The sequence below is a fragment of the Cyprinodon tularosa genome, unplaced genomic scaffold (assembly GCF_016077235.1).
Source record: "Cyprinodon tularosa strain WSP-4 unplaced genomic scaffold, ASM1607723v1 ctg1158, whole genome shotgun sequence".
Taxonomy (NCBI): domain Eukaryota; kingdom Metazoa; phylum Chordata; class Actinopteri; order Cyprinodontiformes; family Cyprinodontidae; genus Cyprinodon; species Cyprinodon tularosa.
The window spans coordinates 87,044-102,762 of record NW_024037957.1 but is presented as its reverse complement, the minus strand read 5'-3'; the positions used below and the strand labels follow the sequence as shown (position 1 = coordinate 102,762).

Here is a 15,719-nt window from a genome sequence, read left to right as displayed (position 1 = left end):
CGATAGGTGGCACTTAATTTGATGCTGTTCGACTTGTTATAAAAAATCAGGGACTTGCTCTTCTCATCGCCCATTGCTCTTAATGTTTCCCTTGGCTGGTATGTCATAAAAAAGTCCTCTTTATATTTTAGATCGTGAAAGAAGTGCTCAATACAACTGACACTAGTCTATTGCGCTATACCATTCTCTATTATCATATTATTATTATAGTTATACTAAAGACACCGAATAAAAACAATTTAAAACAGAATTACAAATAGAAGAAAAAATTGAAATGGTAGGTAAAAAAGTTCTGAAACATGATCTGGTTTATGCTTGTTTCAGCCTATCTCCAATTACATTGTCTTAGACTCAACACAGAGACACAGAGGAGCCAGAACTGATCGAGAATCCAGGATAAAGAGGTTCAGTGAATGTGGTGTTGAAGGTGAAAAGGTGGATCAGTGAGTCAGATGAGACTCCGTAAAAGGATAGAATGCCAGCAGGACAGTCCACATACACTGCTACTCTGTTAGAGACTGAGAAGGTAGAGATATGAGATTTCTTCTTATTGTGCCAGACAGAGTAACCTTTATCATCAGAGCAGATCAGACTCCAGGAATGATCATTAAATCCAAACACACAGTCTATAATCTTTCCTTTCCTCCTGATTTTTCTGTAACTCATTGATATATAAACTTTTCCTCCCCACTCAACCTCCCAGTAACAGCGACCAGTTAGACCATCACTACACAGAAGCTGAGGCCAGTGATCAAATCTGTTTAAATTATCTGTATACGACTGACGCTCCCCGTCATATGTCACCTTCCTGTGTTCTTGAGACGGTTTCAGGTTTCTGTTCACTGTGTTTGTGTCGATTGTGAGCTGACAGGAATCTGATGGAGGAAACAAAGACAGTCCTGATGTAGTTATAGATCCTTTATTGACACTTTGATGACTGCTGAATGAATGATGGACAGTTTGAAGATGGTTGGATGTGAGCTGCTTTGTTGTCATGAAACCAATGAAAAACACACTTACACTTCCTCAGACCTGGTTTCAACCATCGGACTCCATCAGGCTCCCTGAAAGGAGGAGGAGGGTCAGACCATCAGTGTCTTTCAGCGGGTAAACATGGACATTGTAATAGATCAGATCAGATCCCACTCTGACATGCTGCTGGAAGAACTGGATCTGGGTCATTTGGACTCTGTGACCTGCTGCATACGTTGTCTGGTCCATTGTGGAGAAACTAAACTGATAGAGCAGAATCAAAGCAGACAACATGATGCAGCCTGTACTGTCTGTCAGCTGCTAACAATGAACTATGCTGTATAAAGCTAGCTGATGACTGAGGAACCTTGGCTCATGTCTGTCAGCCAAGCTGCAGTCAGCCAGGCCTCTGGACTCAATTCTCTTCATTTCCTTCTTTGGACATTAAAGAGTCCAAATCAACCAATCCGACTCTTTCTGTTTCAGTACTGAAGGTTCTGCCACAGCAGACATTACATGGCTCTGTTCTTCTTCGCTCCAACTGTCCAACATTTGGACCCGTCCATTTGAATGGAGAGTCTCAAAAGTCCTGTCCTTTAGTTGTCATGTTTCAGCCCAGAATGGGAAAGTCCTGATGTTCACACCATCAAACCATCTATTATTAGACATGACACACACTCCACCACCTGCTGATGTTCCCTAGAAGAACCAGTTGGATGAATCCTCACCTGAATATTTCCAGTGTCCAGTCTGAACCAGACAGAAACTTCTGCCCTGAATCTTGGAAGTTGTTGTTCTCCAGGTCAAATTCTCTCAGACAGCAGGACTTGGACCTCAGGACTGATGACAAAACTTCACAAGTTCTCCCTGAGAGATTACAGGATCTAAGTCTGAGAGACAAAATGAAACAAGTCAAAGAAAAACAAATGGATGTTATTTGGTATAAAGACACAATCCACGAACAGTCAGGATGAATATTGCATAGATTAATAGAAACCCTATATTGGGTCAGTATTTATGTTCCAGTGTTCTGACCCCTGCAAGACCCTTGTTGTTTGGGGGCATTTAGTTTTCATATCCAGCACTGATTACTGATATGGGGCCCCTGAAGACCTGGTAAGGCCCTTATTTTTTAAACCCTGACTGCCAACTAACAAGTCTCTTCCCTTCTCCACAGGTACACTGTCGCCTTTAGCTTTGGAGATGATTGTTCTGCACATCCCAACACTTTCACATCCATCCTCCACTCATGCTAAATATATACCACTGATTTGACTAACTTTCCCACTTCATGCTTTAAATTTGGTTTTTCACCTGTTAGGTTTTATTATTTATACATCATGTGCACTGTTAATTTGTTAGTCAGATTAGACAGAGCAGAAGGCCTTCCTTCACATTGTGGATATCACGGTGTGTACGGAGGTCATCTAATCAAGAGAGCCTTCGTGTCTCTAAGAATACACAGAATATGGGCACATCTTGGAGCCGGTCTGATAGGAGAGCTGCTGTATCTGTAACCCTGAGACAGAGAGGCAACCTGCATGGAGTTCAAGACATGGATGGCGTGTCAGTTTCTGATACGGACAGCTAAGCATCCACATGATGCAAGACAGACTCAGAAGGTATAAGAAGCAGGAGATGACGTTGTTCGGGGCTCAAACTTTGCCGGACGCTTGCGGACGTGATTTTTGAGACCACAGCTGTGCATAGCTCTAAGCATTTTTCTCTGTCCTGTAACGACCTGATCTGTAATAAACTCTGTTACTTTTTTACTCCTGTTTTTATAGTCCTTTTTATATGGTTTTGACGAGTTTGAGTTAAGAGTAGTAACTAACTTGCTCCCAGGAAAAGAACCGTGTGAGGAGGCCCCGGGGCGTTACAGCCTTTACTTCCAAGGGGACAAATCCTCCTCACTTTAACAACCTTAGACTGTGTTTAATTTATTTCTATTTCAAAACTCTTAGACATGGTCGGTTTCCCTTTGGTCATTGCCTCTAAATCAGGTCAGAACGGCATGATATATAGAAGACAAAACTGGAAAAGTTCTACTAGGTCCGAAGTTTAGATTAATAATACTGAAAAAAGTTTTGAAAAAAGCTCAGATGATTGTGATTATGATGTCAATTTTTGAGCATCGAATCCGATAATTCAATGTAATTGTCTTAAATTGGGTTTCATCTGTGGATGTTCGAAAAATAGAAAAAAAATTAACAAAAGAAATGTCATGATCACATATATAATACAGCTATAATACAATTAATTTCTGTTGCTTGATAATAATGTTGATGCCTAGTTCATTTTATTACAGAAACAGAAAAAGAGAAAAAGCAGTTCATACCTGAGAGTTTCCAGTTTGCAGTTCGGACTCTTCAGTCCAGAAGACAGAAGCTCCACTCCAGAATCCTGCAGCTTGTTGTTACTCAGGTCCATCTCTTTCAGATTAGAATACTGCGAGCTGAGAACTGAGGCCAGAACTTCACAGCTTCTGGCTGAGAGGTTACAGTCATTCAGTCTGAAGCGACAGATATAGAGATGGATTAAACTTAATGAACTGCCTATTAGAGCCTATAGAGGACATGTCCTTTGGTAAAATTGTATAGGTGTGTAAGGTAAAGAAAAATATGTAACCACGAACAGGCATAAATTGCAAGGCAATTGGCCTTGTAAGGCAGTTGGCCAAATGTGGAAACTGAAATGGGATGCATTTATTCTAAGTGCCGTTACTGTGTAGTTGATTTTGTACACCATTTTGCTTGTTTTTTTCATATTTATTTCTAGACATTGGCATCGAGGGATCCAGTACAGAGGGGACCTCTGAAAGCAAAAATCCATGCACCCTAGACTCAACACAAACCAGATGGTTAGTGTGATCAAGAAAAAAAATGACATTTTCTCAAACCCATGCTACAGCGGTAAAAAACTACCAGGCTAGAACAACAACACACCAATATGAGAGAAAATATATATAAATAGCATGCAAAGAATAAGTGACAATAATAATACAACTTTTCCATACACTTTGTGTTATAATTTACTGTAAATGTAGAACGAAGATTTATGAAGTTGTTAGGTCAGCTTAAAAAAAAAAAAAAAAAACAGAATCAGTTATGCAAAGTAATCAAACATCTTGTGAAAAAGAGGAAAATGCATGCATTGGACCATTTTTGTAAGAGACAAGGCCAATGAAGAAGTCAAAATGTACTTTTGGACATTTCACTGTTAAGCATTGTAGGGACAATAATGCATTTTCTCTGTTTGTCCTTACATTCAGGTTCTGCAGGCTTTAAGCTACATTTTGAAATGACCACCAAGGATCTTGATTAAAAGGTTATTGTTACCTGTTTTGTATATGTGTAGGTGTGAAACTTGTTTACATTGAAATGTTTCACTTGCTACCTAGGTTATCTACCTCTAATGTTAGAATACTTTAATAATCCTGAACTATTGTACTTTTTAATTAGTTTTCTGAACTACTAACCTCTGGAGTTACCATCCAACAATTAAGCCTGGTACATATCTAAAAATAAAAACATTTACATGTGACTTTTTTCCATTCAGTTTTGTTTATTGTTTTGTGTTTTTGTTTTGGTGGCATAGCAATGGTTGATGTGTACATATATTGTTTACATATATTGGGCTCTTTTTTGTCAGGTTGGGTGGAGGTTTTAAGAGGACCTAAATGCAGAGACTGAAGTTGAAGTTGTTTTTTTCATATTTTATAACAAAAAGGGTTACAGAACCATAATTCAAACTAACAAATGCCAAAAAGTGTTAGGATTCCAGATTCTGTGGGTTGTTTTTGTGTTTTTCTTCTCTCCACCACCAGATGGTGCCCTGCTCTCGTTGGGCCTCCCTTTTCTCTGCCACCCCACAGACCATATGATTGTGCCATAGATCTGCTTCCCGGAGCACCTCTACCCAGCAGCCGCCTTTTTAATATCTCCAAGCCAGAGGGAAACTATGGAAAGATACATTACCGTTCAAAAGTTTGGGGTCACGCAAGCAAATTAGTGTTTTCCTGAAAAGTCACACTTATTCACCACCATACGTTGTGAAATGAATAGAAAATAGAGTCAAGACACTGACAAGGTTAGAAATAATGATTTGTATTTTAAACAAGATTTTTTTTTTACATCAAACTTTGCTTTTGTAAAAGAATCCTCCATTTGCAGCAATTACGGCATTGCAGACCTTTGGCCTTCTAGCTGTTAATTTGTTGAGGTAATCTGAATAAATTGCACCCCACGCTTCCAGAAGCAGCTCCCACAAGTTGGATTGGTTGGCACTTCTTGCATACCATACGGTCAAGCTGCTCCCACAACTGTCAGGATCCGGGGCTTTGCCCACCAGAGGGCGGTGTGGATCCATGCCTGGGGAGTTTGGGCTCAGCATGGATCAGCTGTTTTCTATCTGCTGATTAAGGAAGCTCCCTATATAAGCTGAGTGTGAACTTCCCTCTGTGCTGGATCGTTGTCTTACCTGTGCCACCATGCCTGTCTGAATCTGCAACCTGTAAGTCTGTCAACCAGTTCCAATAAAATACTGGACTTTTAATCCTCCCTCTGTGTCTGTGAGTCTGCATTTGGGCTAGTAAAACCATCGCATCATGACAACAACAACGCAATGGGGTTCAGATCTGGTGACTGTGCTGGCCACTCCATTACAGATAGAATACCAGCTGCCTGCTTCTGCTCTAAATAGTTCTTTGACAATTTAGAGGTGTGTTTAGGGTCATTGTCCTGTTGTAGGATGAAATTGGCTCCAATTAAGCGCTGTCCACTGGGTATGGCATGGCGTTGCAAAATGGAGTGATAGCCTTCCTTATTCAGAATCCCTTTTACCCTGTACAAATCTCCCACCTTAACAGCACCAACGCAACCCCAGACCATTACATTACCTCCGCCATGCATAACAGATGGTGTCAGGCATTCTTCCAGCATCTTTTCATTTGTTCTGCGTCTCACAAACGTTCTTCTTTGTGATCAAAACACTTTAAACTTGGATTCATCTGTCCACAACACTTTTTTCCAGTCTTCCTCTGTCCAACGTCTGTGTTTTTTTGCCCATCTTAGTCTTTTTTTTTATTGGCCAGTCTCAGATATGGCTTTTTCTTTGCCACTCTGCCCTGAAGCCTAGAATCCCACAGCCGCTTCTTCCCTCTAGATGTTGACACTGGTGTTTTGTGGGTACAATTTAATGAAGATGCCAGTTGGGGACCTGTGAGGCATCTGTTTCTCAAGCTAGAGACTCCAATGTACTTATTTTCTTGCTCAGTTGTGCACGCAGCCTCCCACTTCTTTTTCTACTCTGGTTAGAGCCTGTTTGTGCTGTCTTCTGAAGGAAGTAGAACAAACCGTTGTAGGAAATCTTCAATTTCTTAGCAATTTCTCACATGGAATAGCCTTCATTTCTAAGAACAAGAATAGACTGTCGAGTTTCAGATGAAAGTTCTCTTTTTCTGGCCATTTTGAGCATTTAATTGACCCCACAAATGTGATGCTCCAAAAACTCAATCTGCTGAAAGGAAGGTCAGTTTTGTTGCTTCTGTAACAAACTAAACTGTTTTCAGATGTGTGAACATGATTGCACAAGGGTTTTCTAATCATCAATTAGCCTTCTGAGCCAATGAGCAAACACATTGTACCATTAGAACACTGGAGTGATAGTTGTTGGAAATGGGCCTCTATACACATATGTAGATATTGCATCAAAAACCAGCCGTTTGCAGCTAGAATAGTCATTTACCACATCAGCAATGTAAAGACTCTATACATTTCTTAACTTTAAAGAAATACTCTCTATACTATAGAGAGTTAAGTTAAGTTAAGACTAGTTTAAAGTTATCTTCATTGAAAAGTACAGTGCTTTTCCTTAAAAAATAAGAACGTTTCAATGTTACCCCCAAACTTTTGAACGGTAGTGTACATTCAGGACTCCCTGGCTGCTGGCATCATTCGACCCTCTTCTTCACCCCTTGGGGCAGGCTCCTTTTTTGTGGGTAAGAAGGATGGTTCCCTGAGGCCCTGCATCAACTATAGAGGTCTCAACCAAATAACTGTTAAGAATAAATACCCTTTGCCTCTCTTGTCCTCTGTGTTTGAGCCTGTCCAGGGAGCTACGGTGTTTACTAAACTGTATTTAAGAAATGCCTATCATCTTCTCCATTTGCTACTGCCCAGGGTCTAGATACATTAAGCCTGACACCCTATAAAGAAAGTTCGCCCCAGACGACTCAGAGAACACTCCTGCTCCTATTCTCCCTCCTAGCCGCTCAGTTACCACTGTTACTTGGGAGATTGAGGACCTTGTAAAACAAGCTCAGCAGTCTGAGCCTGATCCCGGGACTGGTCCTCCCAAGAGGATTTTTGTACCCTCTGCCTTTCCTGCTCGAGTTATTAATTGGCTACACTCTTCTAAGTTTTCAGCTCATCCAGGCGTCAGTAGGACTGTGGCTCTTATCAATCTGCGTTTTTGGTGGCCTTCCGTTCATAAGGATGTGAAAGCGTTTGTCTTAGCCTGCCCGACCTGTGCTCGGAACAAGTCCTCTAATCTGCCTCCAGCTGGGCTACTACATCCATTGCCCATCCCCAAACGACCCTGGTCACATATTGCCATCGACTTCATCACTGGGCTAACCACCTCCAAAGGGATGACCACCATCTTAACTATAATCTACCCTTTTTCTAAGGCCTGCCACCTTTTCTCTTTAATAAAACTATCCACAGCCCAACTGCTGGTCAAACGTCTTCCGTTTACATGGGATTCCCCAAGACATCCTCTTGGACCGTAGACCTCAGTTCATCTCCCAGGTTTGGAGAAGTTTTTGCTCGGCCCTCTAGGCCAAAGTCTCACTCACTTCTGGCTATCACCCACCGTCTAATAAACAGGTTGAACGTTGAAGTTGGAAGCCACTCTCAGATGCCTTACTACAGCTAGCCCCACCGATTGGAGCCTATATGTTACCTGGGTTGAGTATTCCCATAATTTCCACACCTCTTCTGCCACTGGTCTGTCCCCTTTTGAGGTCTCATTGGGGTATCAGCCTCCCCTGTTTCCGGCAGAGGAGAAAGACTTTGCCGTTTCGTCTGTCCAGTATCATATTTGCCACTGCAAGGCAGTCTGGGACAGGACTGCAGCGGCTCTCAGTCGAACTGCTGAACAGAACCGTCATTGGGCTGACCGCAGGAGGAGGGTCCGTCCAACGTTCACCCCTGGCCAAAAGGTTTGGCTGTCTATAAGACACATTCCACTTAAGGCCATGTCCAAGAAGCTATCTCCCTGCTTCATTGGCCCGTACGAGGTGGAAAGGATTGTTGGCTCATCTGCTGTTCGTCTACGTCTGCCCACCACCTTCATCATCCATCCTACGTACCATGTCTCTCAGATCAAGCCGGTTCATTCCAGTTCCTTGTGCCCACCCGCTGAGCCCCCTCCCCCCTTGGATGGTGACCTGCCTACACTGTGCACAGGATTGTGGATGCCCGCCGCCACGGGCGGGGCTAGCAGTACCTCATTGACTGGGAGGGTTTTGGTCCTGAGGACCGTTTTTGGGTTCCAGGTTCTTTTATTTTGGACCCCTCTTTGATTAGAGATTTTCGTTTGTCTCAGCCCTTCGTGTCTGCTGGACTGCCGGGTGGCGGTCGTTGAGGGGGAGGGGAACTGTTAGCATTCCTGCTTGTGTGGGTTGTTTTTGTGCTTTTCCTCTCTCCACCACCAGATGGTGCCCTGTTCTTGTTGGGCCTCCTTGCACAGCTGCGGCTCGTTGGGTCTTTACCAGAGGAGTTTTTGAGCAGTGGGCTGTCACTACCTTAACGCCAGAGTGTTTGCCCGTATTGGGTGCTCTAGCCAAACTGAGATTAGCAGAGTCTAACCTTAGCCTTGGGTCTCTGAGTCTAACCTTTACTTTGTTTTTGTTCTTTGACAGGAAGCCTTCCTGTATCACTGGATAAGCCCGGACCTTCTACCCCCCCTGGAAGGATTCCCTAAGTCACACTGAGCAAGGGGAAACCTCCACATGATCCGTTCAAGTCCACTTCTGGAAAAACCAAGTGACAGTACGCTCCTTTACTCCTCTGGGTCAAACGTTAGTATGCCTGTCCGCTCTCCAACGAGTTAATTCTTCTCTGGATTTAACCCCACAAACTGGATCCAAGCAATATACAAGCCTCTGTCTTTTTTCCCACGGTCCCTGAACTGATCATTGTGATCTCCCCTTCAGACTTAACGGATCCAGTTCACCAGTCCGCTGAGGTCCAACAGTATTATCCAGCAGAATATCTCTCCATCTGTGTTCTGCTAACCCTTTACTTTCATCCTTAGTCTCTGAGTGGTTCTCTGCATGTGGGTTAGATCTTTAAAGCCCATTATGACAAAAAGTCCAAAAACATATAAAACCTATAAAATGGAATGGCCTCTTGTTTTAAAATCTGAGTTGATATTAAAAAGGTTTAGTTAGATTTTTATATTCTGATTAAATGACAACCATTAAAAGACGTCTATAAATTCTCATGAGCACCCTGAAGCAGCCAAACCAAAAATATATGTTTTATTATCATTAAACATATACATAAATGAATAATAAGTTCTCAGGGCCAGCAAAAATAACCTGTCCCTTAATAAAGGTATTGTGAAATCTAATAGGAATACATTTTCACAATCCAAAACCTCTTTTCTATTCATGTTTAGATAGATACAGCTGTTTTTTTTTTTTGTTTTAAATAAGCTGTTAAATTATTTTGATAGAATGCAAATGTCAATTAATGAGTTTAAAGTTAATGAATGTTTAACTTTCTCTACTACTATACTAATGCCTTAGTTAGTGAATCCAAAACAAGGACTGATCTCAAAGATCCTCAATGTATTCCAACATCCTGTCCCTCATTTTGGGGGTTTTAGGGTTCAATGTTGTGTGCTCTGCTTTCTCTCGTCAACAGGTGGTTGTTGCTGACAGGTGGGCATGGCCCGCACCTGTGGCTCATAGAGGCTGCTCTGCTGAGCTTAACACTAGATGTCCCAGAGAATTTCAGTTTTCCTGCAAGCCCCCCTCCCCTCTTCAAGTTTGTGTATTCGCTCTACCTTGCTAACTGTCCTTGTTGTAAAGCAAATAACCTGTGATGTGACCAACCCTTCTACAGGAGACTGGATAAGGCTGAAACAAACTGGCATCAGAACAAGAGCATTTTCCAAAATCTTTTCATTACCTTCCCTTGCAACATCAGACCTTTTTGCAGGAATATCTTGATAAGTCATATCTAAATCTTTTATTTAGGCAAACCTATTGACAACCAGATATCATACGGTCCTAGTTCCTGAGCTGAGAACAGGTCATAACCATGGTTTTCCAACAAGGCAAGGCAGAGCCTATTCATATTGTCCATTCACCAACAGACTCATTTATATTGCAAAGCTCACTATGAGAAAGAAAGAACAACTTAGAGAATAATTGTATCTTGTCTTGTCTCGCCTTTTCACGTCATTTAACATTTCAGCTTAGAGAATGACAAACAGTATGATTTCAGTACTGGAGTAACATTTATTTCACCCAAGGAAAAAGCACTACATATGAAGCTACAATTTTTCCATTTACCGTATTTTCACGACCATAAGGCGCACCGTACTAAAAGGCGCAGTCTCAGTTATGTATCCCATTTCTGTATTTAATACACACATAAGGCGCACTTGGCTATAGGGCGCGTTTTTTATATACAGGTACATGTCCTCTACTACCTTTAAATACCTCTACTGCGTATTTAAAAATACAGCGGGGGCAAAACTGAGTATGACTGTGCTTTATTCATGTATTTATTACAAAGTATTAATCAAACCTGGCAGCTGGCCGTGAGACAGACACATCGCAGATGACATAGCGCTGTGATCACTCCTAAATTAACTTAAAATCCTGAAACCTGCCGACGGAATTTGTTCGCTTTTATTACCGGTATCCTGGTGCCTGCAGCTAAAATTATTTAGATGAAAAACACCTGCCAGCAGCCGCGTGAACCCGGAGGCTGCCCGGCCTAGAGGCTGCTGTTGAAGGGATTTCTACTGTCGGTGCACCGCTGGTATGTGGGGGTCTGAGCGGCTCCGACAGAAATAGATAATCTGGATGAACTGACTGCAATTATTAAGTTTTCAGGTGGACTTTCTCACTTAAAAACATATTAAAACTACTTTATTCCCACTGATCACAGCAAATATAGCTGCAAGATTAAGATTATTTAGATGAAAAAACACCTGCCAGCCACCGCGGTGAAAAGGAGGAGACCCCGCCCAGAGGCTGCTGTTGAATTAAGTTTTCAGGTAGAAAAATAGAGCGGGAGCAAAACTGAGTATGATTGTGCTTTATTAATGTATTTATTACAAAGTATTAATCAAACCCATCAAAGTCATCATCCTCTGTTTCTGAAATAAACAGCTGCGCTAAATCAGACATGCCAATTTCTCCTTCTTCGCTGTCAGAGTAATTTTCCGTGCCGGGCGGCTCCTCAGAAATAATGCCGGCTTTTGCGAAAGCTTGAACAACAGAGCCAGCAGACACATTAATCCAAGCATCTACAATCCATCCGCTAACGGTGGCTTAACTTGCCCGGCGCTGCCTTCCACTTATCCTGAAACTGTGGTCTCCGTCTGTCAACCATCGCTCCCACGCCGCTCGCAGCCTTACTTTGAACGGCCGCTTCACACCGATGTCGAGCGGTTGAAGTTCCTTTGTCAGACCCCCGGAATAACGGCGAGCACAGCGTCCATTTGATTCACCATGTTTTTCTTATCAGCTGTGAGACGGGCACGCATGGAGTCACAGATTAACTGCGATGGTGATGCGTGGAAAAAAACACCTGTTCTCCTCACATACACCTCCCTCAGCCACGCTTTCATCATCTCCTCATCCATCCAGCCCTTTTCATTTGCGTTAATATCATATGTCATCAGAGCGCTGTGTCTGTCTCGCTGTCAGCTCCCAGATCAGCTTCTCTGATTGGTTGATGCGGCGCGTCCAGCAGCAAAACTTCAATTTTTCCATCTCGAGCAGCAGCAGCGCGTTGGCAGATGCTTAAACGCTCCTGCTGCTCAAAACGCGCTGCAGGACCTTTTGCTGCGCCTATACGCGCGTCAACCATTGACTTTGCATGTAAACTCGCTGCTTCTGCTGCACCTGCTGCATCCCGTTCACACCGATGTCGAGAGGTTGAACAGCGAGCACAGCGTTAATTTGTTTCCCCATGTTTTTCACATCAGCTGTGAGATGGGCACGCATGGAGTTACAGATTAACTGCGATGGTGATGCGTGGAAAAAAAACACCTGGTCTCCTTACATTCAGCCACTCTTTCATCATCTGCTCAATGAGGTGGTCTCAAAAGTCGCAGTTACAACACACATAGGGCGCACCGCACCAAAGGGCGCACCGCACATTTTGAGGGGAAAAAAAGACGTTTAAGTGCGCCTCATGGTCGTGAAAATACGGTAGCAGTTTTTACAAACCCAAGGTGAGTCCTTCGTGCATTTGCGACAGGTATACTTTGTGCAGTGCACACAACGCTCAGTGCTGTGGTTCCTGTTGCAGAGATTGCACACCTGGCCTGTTTATAATAACAATGCAAAAAAAAAAAAAAAAAAAATAGAGTTTAGCACATATTCCCAAAGTAAGAGTTGTAGTCTGAACTAGATGGGGTTATCTATGTGTGCTACAAGTTTGGTGGCACTACAATGATCTACAGTGCAATTATTAGCTATTATATGCTTATAATAACAATGAATAAATCTCCAAAACTACAGTTTGGCCTATCTTCCCAAAGTAAGAAAAAAAAGAATGTTAGAACTGTAAATATACAGTCATATGTTTATATAACCATTATTTTTAAATGTATTTATTACTGTTTTCAAGGCTGCACTTTAAAATATAAAATTGTCTAGAGCTGTTCTAAACGAAATTTCTTTTTGTTTACACTTGTGTATACAAAATGAAAAAATAATCTGTCTAATTCTCTAAATCATAAGTAATTCTTGGCTTTTTATATGCTTATAACAATGAAAAAAAATATTGAGTTTAGCACATTTTCCCAAAGTAGGAGTTATAGTGTGAACTAGATGAGGTTATCGATGTTTGTAGGCACTACAATGATCTATAGTGAAATTATTGGCTATTATATGCTAGACAAAATCTCCAAAAATCAGTTTGGCCTATCTTCCCAAAGTAAGAGTTGTAGTATGATCCAGATTAAGTTATCTGTTTATCCTACAAGTTTGAATGCAGTACAGTGATCTATAGTGTAGTCATTGCTCATTTTATACTTATTCTAATAATAGAATAGAGGTGCCATTTGTCATTTAGGCTTTTGGAAATTCCTTTGAAAAGTATTATTTTCAAATCCAATGAATGTGATAATAATCCACCTCTCCTTGGTGACGCTTTTGAATATTTATTTTGCGACTTGCAGACCGAGCATTTTTGGAGCAGTGTGCTCTCCATAGGGTCCAATGTAATTCTACCAGCGCGATAGGAGACTCGTTTTTAGTAAACTATGGTTGTAGCTCATTGTCTGCCTTGCTCTGGTGTCTGTTTTGTATAATAAATCATAACTCATCCGCCGAGTTATTAATCCGGAAAAGCCGAATCTGTGAATATTTTTGACAACATTACTGCAGTCTCGCAATGCTGGCTGCGTGTCTGCAGCGGAAGTGAGATCGCCTGAGTTATATTCCCCCCCAAATAAATAACGGTCATTATCATATAAATGGTCATTGTTGTATCAATATTGTTGCTTTTCTACAGCTTTCCAGGTCATGCAACTATTTTCATTTTACAGATCAGTTATTGTCTGATCGCTGCGCGGCTGGCTGCGCTGAAGTCATTGCAGTGTTGGCGACACTGATGACGTAGACCTAGTTATATTTAATTATATTTAATTACAAATATGAGGAGTGTTCAGTAGGCTTCTGCTTTTCTTAGTCTTAATCAATTTCCTCTTTCCTCACACAGAACTCTGAACACCGACGTTCTGAACCTCGTCTGCAACCCCTGTTCTGAACTGACCTTATTTTTATGTAGTCTATAAACATCTTAAACTGCTTCTGTTTTCTCCGTCTGTGTCTGCATTTGGGCCAAACACCTTAAAACCATGACAGAAGAAGATTCTGGCCAAATAGACCAAGCAGCCACTTTCAGTGGGAAGCTTGCTGCCCAGCAGGAGCAGTTACAGACTCTAGGAGCAGTTACAGACTCTAGGGTTAGGGACAGATGCAGTGAATGGCTGATTGACTTAACCAACTTTCCGCTGCATTAAGCTCCGCTTCTAGTTCTGGTCCGATTAATCTGATCAGTCTGTCCCTTTCTCCGAGGGATTGTCTAGGACCCCAGAGAAATAATCCAGAGACAGTGTAGATTGGGTAGGGTTTCTTTCTCAATGCTCGCATGTGTTTAATCGGTCTCCCCGCACTTATGCCTTAGATCATGCCAAGATTTTGTGTATACTATGGTTATTAACTTAAACAGTTCTCAGATGGGCTGAAGCTCGCTTCCCGGACTGCAACTTCAATGCTTTTATTAATGAATAGAAGACAGTGTTTTTGGCCAAAACAGATCCTATGTAGTAGTCTTGCCAATTGTTGATGTTAAAACAACACGGATGCCACGTTGCTGATTTTGCGGGGGAGTTTTGTATTTTAGCCGCTGCCGCCGGCTTGGAGGCTCGGTCGTTAAAGGTTGTGTTTTTCCAAGCACTTGATCTAACTGGCCCGAGTTGAGGAACCAGAGACTTTTGAGGGTTTAGTAGCTCTTGCTATTGGGTCTGACGCCATTTGTGAAGCAGAGGTCGGGGCGAACAGCCAAACCTATAGGGCTGTTAGTTACGCCTACACACGGGTTAAGATCACCATGTCCCGTGGAGGCTCAGCCGTCACCCCCAGAACCGATGGAAATTGGTCGGGTTCACCTATCCCAGGAATAACACATTTCTGATAATTTGTGTATTTATTGCGGAGAGCTTGGACACCTTGTAAATTCGTGTCCGGTTCAGCCAAAAGATCAGGTCCATTGCCTGTAGTGGGGAAGCAGATGGACCAAAATAAGTTTTCGCCCACCTCGTTTCCTATTAGGCCCGATAAGTTTCGTTTGTGTATTCCTGCTACTATTGTTTTGGTTCGGGACAGTTTAAATGTCTCCGCCTTAGTCGTCTCAGACTGAGACAGAACTTTTGTCCACGCCTCTCCAGGTATCCACTGTGGATGGGGAACGATTAACCCTAACCACTCATCAAACTAAACCTTTGGAGCTAATAATCTCTGGTAACCACAGGGACTTACTTTTGTTTTTTGTTTTTCCCATAAAACATTCTCCGGTGGTATTAGGATTGGCCTGGTTCCAGAAACATAATCCCCAGCTTAATTGGGCAGAGTCATGTTTAGAATCCTTTTCCCCAACTTGTCCCTTACATTGTCTCCAGTCAGCGCAACTCATTTGTCAGCCATCCAACTCCTATCCCGAGGTAGAGGATTTGGTGGATCTAACTTTGGTCCCTGAGATCTGTCTTGACCTGTGCCAGGTTTTCAATAAAAGCAAGGCCAGTTCGTTGCCACCACACTGCCCCTTTCACAGCGCCATTGATCTTTTAACGGGTGCTCCTACACACCAGTCGAGAGTCCCTTGCTGCAAGCTTGCTCCCCATTGGGCGCAAGGTTCTTTTTTGTGGGTAAGAAGAACATATCCCTCCGTCCGTGTATCGACCAGACATGGGCAATGTGGAGTCAACAA

At 42.4% G+C, this 15,719-nt stretch overlaps 1 protein-coding gene across 1 annotated transcript in view; it reads right to left on the bottom strand.

Moving 5' to 3' along the window:
- Nucleotides 1-351: 351 nt before the first annotated feature.
- LOC119797484 (NACHT, LRR and PYD domains-containing protein 12-like) overlaps nucleotides 352-15,719 on the bottom strand; it is a 92,325-nt gene continuing 76,957 nt past the window's right edge. The window contains exons 11-14 of the mRNA XM_038306570.1: nucleotides 3,311-3,484; nucleotides 1,701-1,862; nucleotides 1,021-1,064; nucleotides 352-875 (exon numbers count right to left, since the gene is read on the bottom strand). Coding sequence (XP_038162498.1) covers nucleotides 352-875; nucleotides 1,021-1,064; nucleotides 1,701-1,862; nucleotides 3,311-3,484 — 904 coding nt within the window. The remainder of the gene's footprint in view (nucleotides 876-1,020; nucleotides 1,065-1,700; nucleotides 1,863-3,310; nucleotides 3,485-15,719) is intronic.